We start from the raw sequence: 16,510 nt of genomic DNA, 5'->3' as shown, positions 1-16,510 counted from the left end.
AAATGATCCCAGGGCTGGAGCAACTCTCCTATGAAGCCAGGCTGAGAGGGCTGGGTTGGTTCAGCCTGGAGAAGATTCACAGGGACCTTACAGCAGCCTTCCAGTCCCTGAAAGGGGCCTATAGGGAAGCTGGGAAGAACTGTTCCTGAGGGCATGGAGTGATAGGATGAGGGGTGATGGGTTTAAACTAGAAAAGGGGAGATTTAGTAGGTATTAGGATAAAGTTCTTTAATATGAGGGTGGTGGAGCACTGGAACAGGTTGCCCAGAAAGGTGGCGGTGGTCCCATCCCCAGAAACATTCAAGGTCAGGATGGATGTGGCTCTGAGCGACCTGATCCAGTGAAGATGGCCCTGCTCACTGCAGGGGGTAGGACTAGATGATGTCTAAAGGTCCCTTCTGACCTTACACATTCTGTGATACCAGTTCTTTTTCTCCTTCAGAAAGCTCAATTACTGGTCTCTGCTGGGCTGGCTCAGAAGAATGGCCTCTCTGTCTCCAGGATCACCAGTCCCTGGAAGCAGCAGGTCACAAGGGTAAAGTCCTGGCCTTGCTGCATGACTTAGTTCTCGCTTCATCCCTGGATCTTCCTAAGTAGGAAAGGAAGCTGGAACCTTGGTGTGGAGCATGCTGCACCTCTGCTGCCCGTGGTGGTCTTACACCCCCACAGTGGTCTTCAACCTCCCCTTCCCTTCACTGCCCGAAACAAGGGCTTCAGGTGAGCAGGTGCTGGCCAGGGTCGAGCTTTCCCCAGGGTGTTGTGCCTCCCGGAGTGCCCAGGCGGCTCTGCAACAGCACCTTGGTGAGCTGGGCGCCCCGGCCTGCTGCAGTCCTGCTCGCAGTGCCGAAAGCTCATGGTGCCGGGGGAAATGGCTGCACCACCAGCACCCTGTGCCTCGTGCTGGCCACCCTGGGAGCCGTTCTCCCAGGCCAGAACCCAGGCTGCGCAGTGGGTGGAGGACAAGCCGGGAGAGGAGAGTTCCGGCATGAAGCCAACCAGGTGCCTGCAAGCAGAGGGACGCAGGAGCAGGTCTCTCCTCTCAGCTGTTCAGCTGGTAAGTCCTTTGGGGAGAGGGGCTGTGTCTGGCACAACACAGTCCCGCTCCTTGTTCCAGGGACACAGCCCTGTCATTGCCAGCAGCTCTGTCACCTCACTGGCTTCCCTCCCATCCCCATGGAGCTGCACATCTGGAAAACCTCCTGTGTCCCATGGCACCTCCTTCGTTTCTGCCTCTGCACCCAGGGAACACAGCTAAGCCCTGGGAAACACCTGGGGTGCTTTGTACAAGAGCCCTGCAGCATTTAACCAACTCATTTCCTTTTTATTTAGAACTTTTTTTTAATAAAATAGGTCACTGTACAACTGTAGTTCTCACCCCAACAGGCTAGAGGCTCGTCCCGCCGTGCTGTTGCTGTGAGGTAACAGCTAGAACGCTCGCTGTTGCACGATGCTGACCCCCCAGGTAGCCCTGGATGCAGTGGGGAGTGTGTGTTCCCACCATGGCTGCGGGAGGAGGTCAAGCTGCCCCCTGCACAGTCACTACACGGGGTGCCCACAGCTCCCTGAGTGACAGAGTCACCGGCAGTGATAGTACCTGGGTAGGAACCTGTCCCACACCCTCACTCATAATAGACAAAGGAAAAATCCCAGAACCCTGTTCTGTTGGGGTGCTTTTCCAGGCGTGCCAAGCTCCGATGATTGATGTATTTCACGAACTTCATGGTTTCTTTGTCTCTATAAACTAAGGCCAAGCAGTTGTCCTCCGGATTCACTGTCAACAGCTAGAAGACAGTAAAACAGGGAGGAAATCAGGTTTCCACACCGTTCCTAGGAAGAAACAGGCCAACCACTCTGGAAAGCCAGCCAGAGCAAAGCTCTGGGACTGGAAAACAAACTGTCTCAGCTTTACTCGAACACCCCTCTGCCTGCAGCCTTTCCTGAGCAGCCACTAAAGGGCTTGGGATCAGTGGAACTGCTCAGCCCCCTTGCCAGTGCCCACGCTGCCAGCAGCTGGAGCAAACAGCACCATCATGGGAAAGCATCGCCCCTGCTGTGGCTGTGTGTGCCCCTCTGCCACTCCCCAGACCCGTCCCAGTCAGAGCTCTGGGGGAACGCTGGCCTCTGAGTGGTAATTCTGGCAGGAAGACTCTCAGTACCCTCAGGACTTACATTAGCGTTACAACTAAGTGTAATTACACCCCCCTGCCCTCAAGGATTTTATCTAATTTGTAGCTAGCAGCTGAGGGCCTTACCTCCTCATCTTCACCTTTAGCAATGTAGGAAGTAAAGCCGCCGTATTCCGGATCCCATCCTGGAGACAGAACAGAACGATCCTTAGGAAGTTCCAAGCCGCCTTCCTGGCCATGCCGGTTTCCCACCCCACACACAGATACAAGATGATCCCCACTTTACCTCCCGCTGCTCTACTGTTTGGGGCATTTTCCTCCCCATCTCTGTTCAAACCCCATCGGAAGCCAAGGTCCTGGCTTTGCCCTTCCTGCTCCTTGGGTGCAGAGTGGCTCTGGCGTGGCAGACGCACCAATGTGCCCTGTGTGGTTACTGCTGCAGGCCAAGCACTCAGCCCTGTGTTCTGAGCCCACCCTTGTCCAAAGCACTTCTGTTCAGAGCTCTGTTTGCCAGGGAATGGTGGCGAAATCCCCAGGGAAACGCCTAGGCCTGCCCAAAGCGACTTGTGAAACCCTTGGGCTTTGTGCATCGGGGGTGATTTTGGTCAGAAAGAAGGGGGGACAGACCTCTCTCAGCAGGTACTCCGGGCAGACAGAGCCCTGGGCTGGGCCCAAGCGCCACCTCCTGGCCCTGACTGGGAGGGACAAAGCTGGGCCTAAACCTCTGGGCTGGGACAACGGAAACCGGGGTTGTAAGAGAGGGATCAGATCAAGCCTACAGAGCCCTTCCAAGCAGGAAAGAGCGCGGAAGTGTTGGCCGAGAGCCCGACACGTTGGGTTTTCACGGCTTACCCTCGCAGCTGCAGAAGAAGAGCAGGTCAAGAGCGAATTCCGTGGCCTGAGCATCATGGACAAGCGTGTAATGCCTGTGGGTCCAGCGCCGCAGCTCCCCCGCGCACACCGGGGTACCCGAGCCTCAGAGAGGGAACAAACAAGCCAGGGAAAGCAGTAAGACTGGGGTGTGCTTTGCTTTGGCCAGTTCTTCCTTTATTTCCCCCCTGCCCCAGGCCCTGGATTTACAGCAGAGCTCTAACACCAAGAGCCAGCAGCCTGAAGTATCCTGAGATTTCAGCGAAGCAGGAGACTGCTCTGAACTCGCTCATCATGCGCCATCCCAGGAGGTATGTCAGAATTTGGGGAGGCCTTTCTTTACCCATGGCTCTAGCTTGGTTTTTGACCCACACAGCCCTGCGCTGTGCCACCCCTCACAGGGGAATGTAAAACCACACGGCGGGAGCGCGGCGGATCAGAGAGCCTCCATGCCAGGAAGGCGCTCCAGTGGGATTTTCTGTAGGGCTTGGGCTTTGAGCACCTTGTATTCCAGCCACCACTAACCTGTCCCAGTGCAAGATGGGTGCTTCCAATGGTTACACACCTACAGCTTCAGAGCCACCATTTTAAACCAACCCATGAACCCAAAACAAATCCCAGCTTTACCAGTGCCGTGCTCTCACTGCTACCAGCCAAGCCCTTATACAAGCTGGCAGTGCTTTCCGAAAGGTTAAATCCCAGGTTTCAAATTCTGCAGCTCTCTTTACTTGGGACCTGCTAGCTGGCATCTTGTGGTGCCTCATATAAGAATCCAGGTGCAGAACCCCTATAACTGTTGGCAAAACACTATGGGGCAAGTAACTGACCCCTCCCCACGCCACCCTAAGGCCAGTAGTTGATTCCAAATATTTTGTCAGCAGTCGCTTACTCTGAAGGGCATCAGGTCGGGTGTCAAGCCCCACGTCTGCACTGGTGCCTTGTGCAAGGTGGAATCCTAGTTCCATGAAAATGACTGGGATTCTGCTGCTGACATCCTTAACGTCAGGATTCTGCTCCAGTCCCTTGACACTGTGGCTGCTCGACTTACCATTCTGTGTCTCGCTGTCCTGTGCTTCAGGGATGTCACTGGGCTGGTCTGGCTGACAGCAGTCACTCTCAGCATGTTGTTCAGTCTCTTCCTGCTCAGGTTTGGGACTGCTGAGCTCAGCAGCATCCTCTGCTCTTCCTTCCCCAGCATCTTCCTCCTCCTCCTCCTCCTCAGAGGGAGCCAGGAAGTGCAGCTTCAGCCCAGTGAAGTTGGAGAGCAGTAGAAACAAGGCCTCGGAGCGTAAGAAGTGCAGGAATTTCTTCAGGACATCTGGCAGGCTCTCTTCCTCTGCGGCCTCGTAGAGTCTGAAAGACAGCAAGGGTACTGGTGGCTCTATCTCCTTGGCAGAGAACCACCCAGAACCATGTCCATGGGGGCAGCAGCCTCATGGCAGCTCCCACTCTCCCTGATCAACAGGTGCCAGATGCCAGCGTCCCCACCTTTTATTGGCAGGCCCCCGGCTACTCCACCGGATGTCTTTGCTCTCCAAAGCTTCACACAGCAGTTGGTATTTCTCTTTCTGGGAGACAAAGACAGAGCAAAAGCATTACCCTGTAGATCCCAGGTCTCCCTTGGTGTGCTACAATCAGCACCCTCTGCTCTCAGGTAAGGGGTGCTTTTCTTTCCCCCCTCACTCGCTCCTAAGGACCACTGCCCTGAGAGGCACCACCTGGACGGGCATCGCACCTTTTCAGTGCCAGAGACCAACAGGTATCAAATGCCACGGGGGCTGTCAGCTGGTGACACAGCTTTCTTGGTGAAACAGCAGTGCTGTAAAACAGAGGTGGATCTGCCTTGGGAAGCACGGCCTTTCCCGCAAGGCCACAACCTTCACGGGTCATTTGTTTCACACCCTGAGTTCTGGGAGAGGCTGAGGGACAGGGAAGGACCCTCCAGTCACCACAGCGCTAGGAAGCAGGGCGGATGATGTGTTTCCAGCCTTCTGCTTTGCTTTTGCTAGGAAATGAGAATGCTGAAGCAAATTTATGGTTACTTTTTTTGGATGGGTCTCTCTGCAACAGCGTATGGGCAGGCAGAGGGGATCCATCCACAGTCTTGGGATAGCTGAGGTTGGAAGGGATCTCTGGAGGTTCCCAGCTCCATTCCCCCTCAGGGAGTGAAGCCAGGTGGGGCTGCAGCCAGTGGCCCTTTCCCAGCCTGTGTGACACGTGGTACCTGCCAGCCCCGTGACTGCGTCCCACTGAACCCCTGGGCTCACCTTAAGAAAATCCTTCAGGAGAATTTCTGATCGCTCCTCAAATTCCTCCTGGATTTGGGCTTGGGATTCCATGTCCAAATAAACAAGGTTGATCCATTCATACAGGATTTCGTGCTGGAAGGGAAATGGATCTGAAGGCTGAATTTGCACATGTAAAAAGGATTCCCCACTCCCCCTGTACCCAGCTGGCCCCAGGGCTGGGTTCTTCCCCACACACACTCCACTCCCTCTGTTATTTCACAGCACTGTGGGTGTTTGCTGCGTGCTCTGCACTGCTCTGGGTAAGCCAAGCGTGCAGAGTCGAGGAAGGTACAGGAGGAAGAAACCAGCTACAACTTTATGGACAGGAGACAAAGAAAGAGAGAAGGGGCCAAGTTAAAGATGAAAGCATCCCTAAGTATCTGTGCATCCCATGACAGGTGTCCCAGGGACAGGAAGGAAGTGGAAAGGCGGCAGGTAAGGGGATGGAGGGTTGTTACTCACATCACAGGGGATGTGTGGGCTCTTGGGCAGGGCAGCCTCGAGGCAGCGAGCAGGTCTGGCTACCGGTGGGCCGTGAAACCAGCCGCTCACCGACAAGCGGCACTTCTCCTCCGCCACCACTTCCGACACCTGGAACAGTGTTGGGCAGTGTGTTGGTCAGTGTGTTACAGCCTGCGGTGTTCTCAGGTACGCCGCAGTTTCAGATGTCAGCCAGGTGCTTGTCTGGTGCAGTTCCATGGGCTATTTGTCCCTTTCATTCCATTCCCAGACACCTTCCCAACAAGCACCACAAAGCGTGACTTAACCAATCAATGTATCTAGCGTAGGGCACCCCACGCCCTTGGTGTTACCCACCTTTAACAGGGCACTAGGCAGAGCATCCCTTCTGCCCACACTTGTTCTCCCTGTCCCTTCTCCCTCCCCACCAGGGCTGTAGGAACACATGGAATGAATAACCCCAGCGATGAGAATCAAAAACCAAACCAAAGACAGCTCCTTGCCTGGTGGAAGGAGACTGGAGACACTTCAAAGAAAACCAGCGTGTTCCACGATGGCACTAGTGACTTGACGATTTGCTGTGGCTGAAGGTGTTCTGCGGAGGAAGAAGACACACTCTGCTTAAGGTAGGAACCAGAACTCACTAGAAACCATCATTTCTCTCTGAATTTGTGACGCTCCAACTGGCTAGACACCCAGCTCTAAGGGATGGGGCTTGGAGCAAGGGCTTGATGAGGAATTGGTTGCTGGAGTGGGAAGTTATCACATTGCAGAGCTCTGGGCGGAGTTACTGACATTGCTTCCCCCTGCCTCCACTCTTGACCCTTGGAAAAAAGAGGAAAGAAAGGATTCCTCTCTCCATCCCCTTCCCTTGCTCCTCTGCTGTCACCCATCAGACTGGTAAGCCCACTACAAATCACCTCTGAGGTGGACATCTTACCATTACATCAGCTTCTCTGGAGAAAGGACAAGCTCCTTATCTCCCTTTTACTGTCTGAGGAGAAAGTTGCTGCGTGGGGTGTGTAAACCCATGCACTTTGAGCCACCTGAGCTCCAAGCGCTTACCATCGGCGCTGTACAGGTCCAGTGTTCCCCCATCGCTCTTCTCCCAGGGCGGCACGAGGTACAGGATGAAAGCGATTCTCCGACCTTCCAGCTCATCATCGTGGCACAGGAGGATGTCTGCAATTACACAGGCTTTGCTGCAGAAGCACCTCTCCAGCACACAAAATGAGTCATCCCAGGGGCAGCTCCCCAGCTTCGTCCTCACGGGAAGGCAACAAGAAAAGACACGTCCTTTCCAAGAACCGTGTTTGCACTCATCCAGCATCGCCAGCCCAAGATCTGCAACACTGAGTGCTGTGGGATTGCACTTCAACAGGGAGCTGAGCCCCCTCTGAAGGTACAAGGCAGTTGTAACTCGCCATCCACCCTCCCGCAGCTGTCACCAGGCACAGCGGACAGAGATTCCTGACTTAACGACTCAAGCTTATAATCAGGAGGGGATTCAACTTTTTAAAAGAGCAGATAATGGCATGACAAGGGGGAATGGACTAAAGCTAAAGGAGGGAAGGTTTAGATTAGATGTTGTGGGAGTTTTTTACAGAAAGAGTGGTGAGGTGCTGGAACAGGCTGCTCAGAGAAGCAGTGGATGCCCCGTCCCTGGAGGTGTTCAAGGCCAGGTTGGATGGGGCCCTGGGCAGCCTTGTGTAGCTCCAGGCCTGGAGGTTGGTGTCCCTGCCTGTGGCAGGGGGGTTGGAGCTCTATGATCATTGGGGTCCCTTCCAACCCAGACCATTGTATGATTCTATGATTCGAGCTCTTTTAAACACAGAGCTGCCCTTTTGAGTAGGTTTGTTGCTGGAATAGAGTGGAGGGGGAGCCCAGAGAACAGAAAAGCCGGGCCAAGAATTAATTGCATGGAAGACTTGTAAAAAGAAGAGCTGTCAGCAGGTGACCTTCCCCTTCCTACACGACTGATCGGGTAGGCTTAGTTGTAACCTGGACTCACTGAGGTGACGTTTTACCACCAGACCTCCCAAACTCAAGTGTGGCATTTGGAAGCTGAACATGTCGCCCTTTTGCACAGAAGCAGAAATGCAAACATGGGCTGAACGCCTCTGAAGAGGGTGGGGGCTTGTGACAGCACTAGGCCAGGTTAAAGCCACTGGCAACACAACCACAGCAACGGTTTCTTTGTAACTTGCACTTCACTTTCTCAGACTCTGATTTGCTGCTGACAGCTTCTAGGACCCTCTGGGACTAGAAAGGGACTGGGGTGGGTGGCAGAACCGGGTATTTCTGCCCATGTTTCGTTTCCTACCCGCCCACCGAAGCCTTAGGGAACAGCTCCCCTAGAGACTGACCGGTGTATTCGTATTTAGCGCAGGAGATGTCGATAGTTGGCTCCAGCTCAATCTGGGTCACAGCAGAGAGCCACGCTCGGAATTCTTCACACAGAGCGTGCCTGGGAAGACAAGACAAGCACAAGGTAAGCATCCTCCTACGGTGCAAGGCACATCACCACAGCCTCAAGGAATTTGTTCTTTCCCTTCAGACTATTTAAATGGTTAGAGGCACTGGTGCTGCCCATCACAGTGTAGTTCTGAACCAGGAAACCAGCCCAACGCTAACCATCGGCACAGGTGACAGAGGCTGGGGCAGCTCAGCCTCCCAGAGGCCACGGGTACCCCAGTGCTGGATAAGAACATGCAGATCAGGAGGGAAACCCTTCGCTGAGTTAGGGCCACGCCGATTTGGGTCCCCAGGGCGGGCTGCCGGCCTGACCACCGTGCGGCAGCTTCGCACCCCGCGGCCCCTCGCCTCCTCCCACCGTGACAGCTCCTCGCCCGGCTCCCTGCAGCCCCTCCACTTCCCCGGGCGCTCCGCCCGGCACTTTACCTCAGCGCAGCGACGTGGGGCTCCGGCCTTCCCCCCAGCTCCTCGGACTGCGGCGGCCCATGGAAGAGAAGAAGGGACGGGGATTAGGAGGGCGCGGCGCGGCGCCGTTGGGCCCGCCCGGCCCGGGGCCCACCTGCCGCAGCGAGAGGAGGTCGTTGCGCCGCCCGCGGAACCCGAGGCCCAGCAGCTCGTCGCGCAGCGCCTCCGCGAAGGCCGGGCCCGCCAGGAAGCCGGGGATGACGCCGTGCCGGAACGGGGCCGACTCCACCGCCGCCGCCTCTGCAAGGGAAACGCGGGCGGTGAAGGGAGGTGGGGTGCCCGCCGCCGCCGCAGGACCCGGAGGGGCCGCGTCGTACCGCGTCGTACCGTGTCGCAGCGGCTCCCCGCGGCCCCAGGCCGCTGCCGCCCGTTCCCGCAGCGCCGCGTCCCGGAGGGCGGCGCAGAGCTCCGCGCGCTCCTCTCGCTTCCCGCGCTTCTTTCCCCCCGCCAGCGGCGGTGGCGCCGCAGCCCCGCGCCGCTTGGCGCCCATGCCGCTCCCCGCCAGACTACAGCTCCCAGCGGCCCCTGCGCCGCCCGCCGCGCCAATCGGATCGCTCGGAGGGCGGAGCGGCGCACCCGCTGGCCAATGAGAGAGAGGCGGGAAGGGAGGAGCGCGGTCGCTCCTCCGCTATGTGGGGAGACAGAGCGGCTCCTCTCTCTGGCCGGCAGCGGAAGCGGGGCGGGCGGTTCCGGGGCGGGGAGGGAGCGCGGCCTGGCGGGGCGGTTAATGGCGGACGGGGTTCCCGCCGCTGAGCACTGACCGCTCCCTCGCCGCCTCCCGCCGCGCCGCCATGTCCGTGGTGCCGCCCAACCGCTCGCAGACCGGCTGGCCCCGCGGGGTGAACCAGTTCGGGAACAAGTACATCCAGCAGACGAAGCCGCTCACGCTGGAGAGGACCATCAACCTGTGAGCGCCACCTCGGGCCTGCCCGGGCCCGGGCCCGGCCCCCGCCCCGTCCCTGTCCCGCTAGCGAGCCCTTTCCCGCCCCCTCACCCGCCCCGCGGGCAGCCAGCGGCAGGTATTCCCTCAGCAAAGGCCGCCCGGGCCCTGCTCTGGCCGGAGGGCTGAGGGAAGAGCGGTAGAAGAGCCCGGTTGCCTGAGGGGTCCGCTCCCCCCGTTCCCTCCCCTCCCCTTCCAGCGCCGCGCAGGGCGCGCAGCAGCGCAGTGAAGGCCCCGCTGTAGGACCCCGGGGGTCCGCAGAGCTCCCCGGCCTTGGGGGGACGCGGAGCGTCTGGCGTCGGTGCCTTAGTACGTAGGAACGGCGCCTGGCTCGGGATGCTCGAACCCCGAGCGAGGCAGCAAGGGAGCGCTGAGGCGTGGTGGGCGCCTCTGCGCTGCTCCTCTGGTCCGCTCCGCCTCCGAGGGCGCGGGGAGACGCAGCCCCCGGCTGCCGGCGAGCGTGGGTCGGTGCTTGGGGTGCTGACCCGTGCCTTTGCTGCGGGTCGCGGTGTGTACACGCAGAGCTGTTCCTCCCAGAGAAACCTGCGCTTCTGACATAGATATAAGCTCTCTGGTAATAGGTATTCCCTTGGTTTGCAGGCGTAGCTGTGTACTTTAGCTTCTCCTAGCGAGCTCCGATGGATGAGCCCATCTGTCGGCTTGCTGAAACAGCCAGTGCTGTCGCAGCCAGTGTTCACTTTTAGCTGTTAATCATGGACTCCTACGGCGTTGGGGTTCTTTTGGGATGGGTGAGTTTATTCACAGTCAGGAAGATTTGTGTGGAAGGTTGAATATGAACTTCAGAGACTGGAGTGTTTTTAGAGTGTTCCTGAAGAAGGGACTCGGTGGGAAGGTGTGCTATCAGCACCTTTTTTAAAAGCATGGGCTGAGGGTTTCAAAGCACAGACTGGTGCGCCCACATCAGGATAGTGTGGCTGAGCATAGTAGGTTATTAATGAAGGGATTTCTATATTTAAAAATGGAAACGAATGGGAAAAGAAATGTGGATGGTTCTAAGCTCTAAGAGAAAGGAAGGGGGAGCTTGGCAATGAATGAATCTGCAGTTTGGAAACTGGTTGTGTTGGCTCACTTGTGTGTGTGAGAAAGGGCTCTAACAACAGCAGCTGGCCAGTGAGGAAAATTAGGGGGCGGGAGGAGGGATTTGGAGGTGAGGAGAGTGTATGCCACTTAAAGTTGTCCTAGGGAAAGAATACAGGGTGAGATGCATCTCGAGGAAAACATTTGCCATGAACTCAGCCGTTTATTCTGGTAGTTCAGTTGCTGTATGCCACCAGTCAGTTAAGGCCATGGTGGTAACTCACTACTGCTCTGCCCAGGACACCTTTCCTCTCTCTTTTGGTTTAGCCTGATGATCCTGACATCCCTCCAGGCCTCGTGCCTTCAGGCCTCTGTGTTGCTTGGAGTTTGCTGGAGGGTAAATTTTTCCTGCAGCTATCTAGGACTGACTAATTTCTTGCCTGAGCATTCCTTCCTTTTCTGGTTCCTCACAGTCCCTCTGACCTGGAGAAATATCTCCAGTGCAGAGGTCTGACACCTAGCTCAGTGCTTTTGGTCTTACCCCAGGCTCCTGGCCCTGCGCTTTAGACACTCAGCATTTCCCCTCTTCTGTGATCCAGATGTCTGATTTCCCCCTTCAGAACAAACCCACTCCTAACACTTTAGTTCTCGGGATGTTATTACTTCTGCAGGAACCCCCCCGCTGTCCTGAGCAGCTTCCTTCCTTCTGAGCAGAGCTTTCCTGTCCTGTCCCTTTCCCAGCTCCCCTCAGAGCCTCAGCTGCTGTGTGGAGATCAGAGGAGGGTGGTTATTGACTAGCAGTTGCTGCTGGTTCTTCTGGCTGCCTTTCTGCCTTTAAATCAGCACCGTGCTTGCGTGTGGGTCCGCAGGACTTTCTGCACTTGCAGACACCGTAGTGCAGATCTGTGCGACGGGGGACTCGTAATTCACACACAAGAACCTCTATGACCAAGTTACCGCTCCATCAGGCCCAGGAGGGTCTGCCCTGGGGTGGATGTGGCGTCACAGTGACTGAAGTTTTGATTTCTTGTTCCACAGTAACGTGGTTTCTCCCCTCTGGCAGGTACCCTCTGACAAACTACACCTTTGGTACGAAGGAGCCCCTCTATGAGAAGGACAGCTCGGTGGCCGCTCGCTTCCAGCGCATGCGGGAAGAGTTTGACAAGATTGGCATGAGGCGGACGGTGGAAGGGGTGCTGATTGTGCACGAGCACAGGCTGCCCCACGTGCTCTTACTGCAGCTGGGGACGACTTTTTTCAAGCTGTAAGTGTCCGTTCCCCAAATGTAACTTCTACTTTAACTTGCCTGTCACAGACCACTAAACCTGCAGGGCCTGGGGGTTAAAGTGTGACTCGTGCTGCATGTTCTGAATGGGAGGAATTTGTTGCAGAGACTTAGTATGGGGAAAACGTTTTTGTTTTGAGCGGTGGGGTTGTCTTCTGAAGTGTTGTTTATCTGACTCTGCTTGTGTGTGGGGGGTGTGGTGGTGTGACCTAGTTTGGAACTGACTGGAAGGCTTCATTACTGTTGCTACAGTAAAATCCTGTTTAAAAGTCCTAGTCAGTAGTTCACAGAATCACAGAATCTTAGGGGTTGGAAGGGACCTCAAGAGATCATCGGGTCCAACCCCCCTGCCAAAGCAGCTCCCTATCTCACATTACACAGATAGGCATCCAGACGAAACTTGAATATCTCCAGAGAAGGAGACTCAACCACCTCCCTGGGCAGCCTATTCCACTCTTAATGTGTTGCACTTACACTGTGGAAGCTGCTATGCTTACATGCATGTATTTAAGCATAACCAAAAGGGTAAAGTTAAGCTCAAGGATATTGTGGCATTTGGGTCGTAGTGAGGTGCTCGTTTTCTTTTCTAAACTGAGCAGGCTTGACATGTCTTGAGTTACTCTGCTTGTGTTCTTGGTCTTATGTTTTTATCAATTTCATTGTTTGTTCGGAATTCTCCGTGAAATCTGTTTGTGTGGGTTTAATTCAGATTATTTTTTGACATCTTGATTTAGGGGGTGTTTGTGGATGAAGTAGGCTAGACTCTAAAAGTCTTGCTAAATGGGTTTGCTTAGGTTTTGGGGGTTTTTTTCATTAACCTTGCATCAAGTGTGGGATGGTTCCCCACATGAGTTTTGTTTTCTGTTTCCTGAGTGCTTCAGTGAGCGCTGCTGTGAGATAAAAACAGCACCAATGTGGAAAAATTTCTTTCTGGTGAGGGAGTCCTGGGACAGGCTGCCCAGGGAGGTGTGAAGTCTCCTCTGGAGATAATCAAGACCAGTCTGGATGCCTTCCTGTGGGATTTAGTCTGGGTGATCCTGCTCTGGCAGGGGGTTGGACTAGGTGATCTTCAGAGGTCCCTTCCAACTCCTAATGTTCTGTGATTTACAACTCTTTTCTTCAACTTCTGGACTTGTTACATTGTTGCTAAAACTTTACCTTTTAAGTGTCCCCATTATTGCCACCTATTTTGGAAATAAAGTATGTTATACTTCGAGGGGGTTTTTTTTAAGGGGTGTAGAGTAGACATGGTTTTGGTGAAAGGGCTGTTACCCTTTTCACATTCAGCAAAGTTAGGGTTGGAACTTCAGACTTAAGGGCCTGGAGTGACTTTGGGACTCCCTGCCTGGAAGCACTTGGAAAGCCTGTGACTGCAACAAAACTTAACTTCAGCTTTCATCGTTGATTATTTTAACAGACCTGGTGGTGAACTCAATCCAGGAGAAGATGAGGTAGAAGGGCTCAAACGCTTAATGACAGAGGTCTGTTCTCTTTCCTTATGTTGCTGTATTGGATGTTGGATTATTTTAGAGTTAACAGAGTAAGCCAAACCATTAGACTAGTCTCCTGATTGCTTCTGTTCTTTTGATGCTTTTATGATGTTCTTGGGTAATAAACAAAACCCTACAGCTTTGTTAGTTAATCTGCATGATGGGTGTGACCTCCCTCTGCTCCAGCCCTGTGTTCATGTGCAGCTCTGCTCTTTGGCTGCCTTCGGGCAAACGAGAGTGCAGATGGGCAACCAACTATGTTACAGAGCACGACTGCTGAGGGCTTTAACTCTGCCAGGGTAACGTTGTGTTTCGGTCTTCCCATTGGTCTGATGGGACTGGGTTCAACTGAACACAGCAAAGAATTTGAAATGCTCTCAGAAGTGGCCTTGTGAGGCTTTTACTACAAAATGAAAGTCAAGTTTATACAAAACCACTCTGAAATTCTATTAGAAGCTGTTCTGTGGCAGTTCTTGAATTAAACCAGACCCATGCTGCAGCAAGTTTTCATGCCTCCAGCACGTGTTTTCTAAAAAAACTTGACCTGGGGTATTCAGAGCTCTGACTGTACCTGGGTTTTTGGTAGATACTGGGCCGTCAGGATGGTGTTCAGCAAGACTGGGTGATTGATGACTGCATTGGTAACTGGTGGAGACCAAACTTTGAACCTCCGCAGGTGAGTGCTCCTCTGAGCTTTCATCTTTCTTGGTCAAGTATCGATTGTTCCTCCTGAAACCTTCAACCTACCAGTTGGGTTTTTTTGCAACCCACTGCATGAGCAGTTAGTTTTTTGTGATTTTTGCCTATTACATCTCTTTTCTGTGGCTGAGGAGAAACCACAAACTCTTTTCATGTGGAAATTCCCTTCTCCATCCTTGCACCCATCCCGACGGATGAGAAGCCACTGGATGTCACAGCTTCCAGTCCTGTGCAGAGCCAGACGCAGCGATTAAATTCCTGTTGCAGCCCACAGTGGAAACTTTTCCACTGCTGCATATGGAACCTGGAAAGAAAATAAGTGTCCATGCCCTGTTTCTGAATGCTTTAATACTGAAAATAGGTGCTCAGTTTGCTGTTACGCATTTTGGTGACACTGAGAGTTTTTAAATCCTTGTGAGTGTTATTGGTGTCAATAATAGTGACAGCAGCAGTGTTCCTTTCTGGATACATTCTTATATAAGTGGTTTGCATTATTTGATGCCATGAAAGAATAGTATATGACATGTTGAAAGCTTGCAGAGTGCTTGATGATTTATGGAGTAGCACTTAAGATTGTGCAGTATTTTCAAAGCTCTAGTACAACTGATTTTTATTGGTTTTGTTCCAGTATCCCTATATCCCAGCTCACATCACAAAACCAAAAGAGCACAAAAAGCTTTTCTTGGTCCAGCTTCAAGAAAAGGGTAAGTGTTTGCCTATAACAAAGGACTGCATTTCTAATGATGTGTAAATGCTTGTGTTTCATGCAAAGAAACGTGGTGGGGAGTTGGGGTTGGTGTGCTTGCAGTTGTTTGTAGGCTGCAGAAATTAAATGCTAGTATGAAGTTTTTAAGGTAGGTGATCCTTTGAACACAAGCTCCAAGACGATGCTTGTCCCCGCTTCTGCATCAATATGCAGCATACAAACCCCATATTTAACTGGAAAAGGGAAAAAACCTCCCACTGTATCATTCTGTAGTCATCCTGTTTTGAGGGGTGAGGTGCTTTTCCTTATTAATCAGTGTGTGTTGATCTTTTTAGCTTTGTTTGCGGTCCCCAAAAACTACAAGCTGGTCGCTGCGCCATTGTTTGAGCTCTATGACAATGCACCAGGATACGGACCCATTATTTCCAGCCTTCCTCAACTTTTGAGCAGGTATCTTATGATGGATTTGTATTAGAGTTCTTGGGAATGCGTTTGCTGTGGGAAACCAGAGCAAGGCTTGGCATTACAGAAACCAGCTGTGAAGAGGGTGCAGCTGTCCCAAAGAGCTTAGAGTCTACCTCGGCCACGATGCGATGGACGGTCTAGAGGCACCAACCCCGACTTGCCAGCACCACAGCACTGTCTGGCAGTGGTAGCAAAGGCAAATGGGAAAAATAACAAGCTGTGTGCAGACTGAGGAGCAGCTTCTTGTAAGTGTTAGGGCTGGCATGAGAGTAAAAGCAAAGAGGGGTGTTGGGAGCACTGAATTAGCTGTGCATGTTATGGCAGCTTTGTGCTGATGAAACATGAAGCGTGTTTATAATGCAAATACCTGTAGGGACAGCTGTATTTTCCTTCCTTTTCCCAGTGTATGGGCCCTTTGGTTTTCTCACCTGAAAGTGGGTTGTACTTTGGGTCCCCAGAGCTCAATGCCCTAGCTGCTTTCTGTTACTTGGGCAGGAGGTCAGCAGTGCCACTGTCCCACTGCCTGTCAGCTGTTACGTGGGGAAGTAGCTCTGTCATCTACTGGCTTGGTTGGAAATAAGTCTGTTAGAGTGCCAGCACAGGTACCACTCATTGTGCTGTGGGTTGGCTAGCCCAAATTTTGGCAATTAGAGCTGGGGGGCTTCTCCCTCCTCCTGCTCTAAAGACAGCAGATGCCTTCTCCAGCAAAACACCGGCTTGTCAAGAGCAGAAACTAAACACTTGCTTATGCACTCAAAAACTTGAATGAGAATTCCTCACTTGGTAACAATCCTTTTAATTTTAGGTTCAACTTTATTTACAACTGAATTCCTGTATACCTGAAGAGTCTGATAGAAGAAGCCGTCTCTGTGAGCACAGCTTTAAAATGTAGAGAGAAGAGTACGTGTTATACAAGGATTATTTTTTTTTTTGGGGGTCATTTTTCTTTTCCCTGAAGGCCACTAAGCTTTCTATTGTATGAATAGAGCAGTGAGTCTCAACTGTTTAGGTAGTGGGATGGCAATGTGATAACCAGTGTTTTAATCACTTTTCATTGTAATACTCACCAAATTTCTTTTGTACGACATTAAACAAAATGGTTGAAGATTCTGTTTGTCTTTGATTTTTCTCTTTTTTTTTTTCTGGTTTAGTTGTTTCCTAGTTTTGGATACATATTTTAAACTTTATTACTTTCCTTCAGGAA

General features: G+C 53.0%; 2 protein-coding genes across 2 annotated transcripts; one reads left to right on the top strand and one right to left on the bottom strand.

Annotated features, from left to right (window-relative positions):
* Positions 1 to 1,036: 1,036 nt before the first annotated feature.
* OGFOD1 (2-oxoglutarate and iron dependent oxygenase domain containing 1) lies at positions 1,037 to 9,173 on the bottom strand (the record flags this gene model as incomplete). The annotated part of the gene is made up of 13 exons (XM_084269902.1): positions 1,037 to 1,781; positions 2,253 to 2,311; positions 2,979 to 3,101; positions 4,045 to 4,349; positions 4,485 to 4,564; positions 5,264 to 5,377; positions 5,747 to 5,875; positions 6,247 to 6,338; positions 6,809 to 6,925; positions 8,110 to 8,210; positions 8,645 to 8,691; positions 8,778 to 8,923; positions 9,011 to 9,173. The coding sequence occupies 13 exons, from the start codon at positions 9,171 to 9,173 to the stop codon at positions 1,620 to 1,622; spliced, it is 1,638 nt and encodes a 545-aa protein (XP_084126028.1). The 3' UTR covers positions 1,037 to 1,619.
* Positions 9,174 to 9,387: 214 nt separating this feature from the next.
* Positions 9,388 to 16,413, top strand: NUDT21 (nudix hydrolase 21). The gene is made up of 7 exons (XM_084270232.1): positions 9,388 to 9,590; positions 11,725 to 11,925; positions 13,364 to 13,427; positions 14,023 to 14,112; positions 14,764 to 14,839; positions 15,177 to 15,291; positions 16,112 to 16,413. Exons 1-7 carry the CDS (start codon positions 9,475 to 9,477, stop codon positions 16,131 to 16,133), a joined length of 684 nt encoding a protein of 227 aa, XP_084126358.1. The 5' UTR covers positions 9,388 to 9,474; the 3' UTR covers positions 16,134 to 16,413.
* Positions 16,414 to 16,510: the final 97 nt, after the last annotated feature.

This window comes from Gallinula chloropus, assembly GCF_964237585.1.
Source record: "Gallinula chloropus genome assembly, chromosome: 13".
NCBI classification, from domain to species: domain Eukaryota; kingdom Metazoa; phylum Chordata; class Aves; order Gruiformes; family Rallidae; genus Gallinula; species Gallinula chloropus.
This window is presented reverse-complemented; position numbering and strand designations above follow the sequence as displayed.

What these genes read in the sequence shown, in the direction of transcription:
- NUDT21 (XM_084270232.1), top strand. Translation starts at nt 9,475, where the DNA reads ATGTCCGTGGTGCCGCCCAACCGCTCGCAGACCGGCTGGCCCCGCGGG. An exon ending in TCAAACGCTTAATGACAGAG is followed by an intron (nt 13,428 to 14,022) that starts GTCTGTTCTCTT and finishes GGTTTTTGGTAG; the next exon opens with ATACTGGGCCGTCAGGATGG. An exon ending in CAAACTTTGAACCTCCGCAG is followed by an intron (nt 14,113 to 14,763) that starts GTGAGTGCTCCT and finishes GTTTTGTTCCAG; the next exon opens with TATCCCTATATCCCAGCTCA.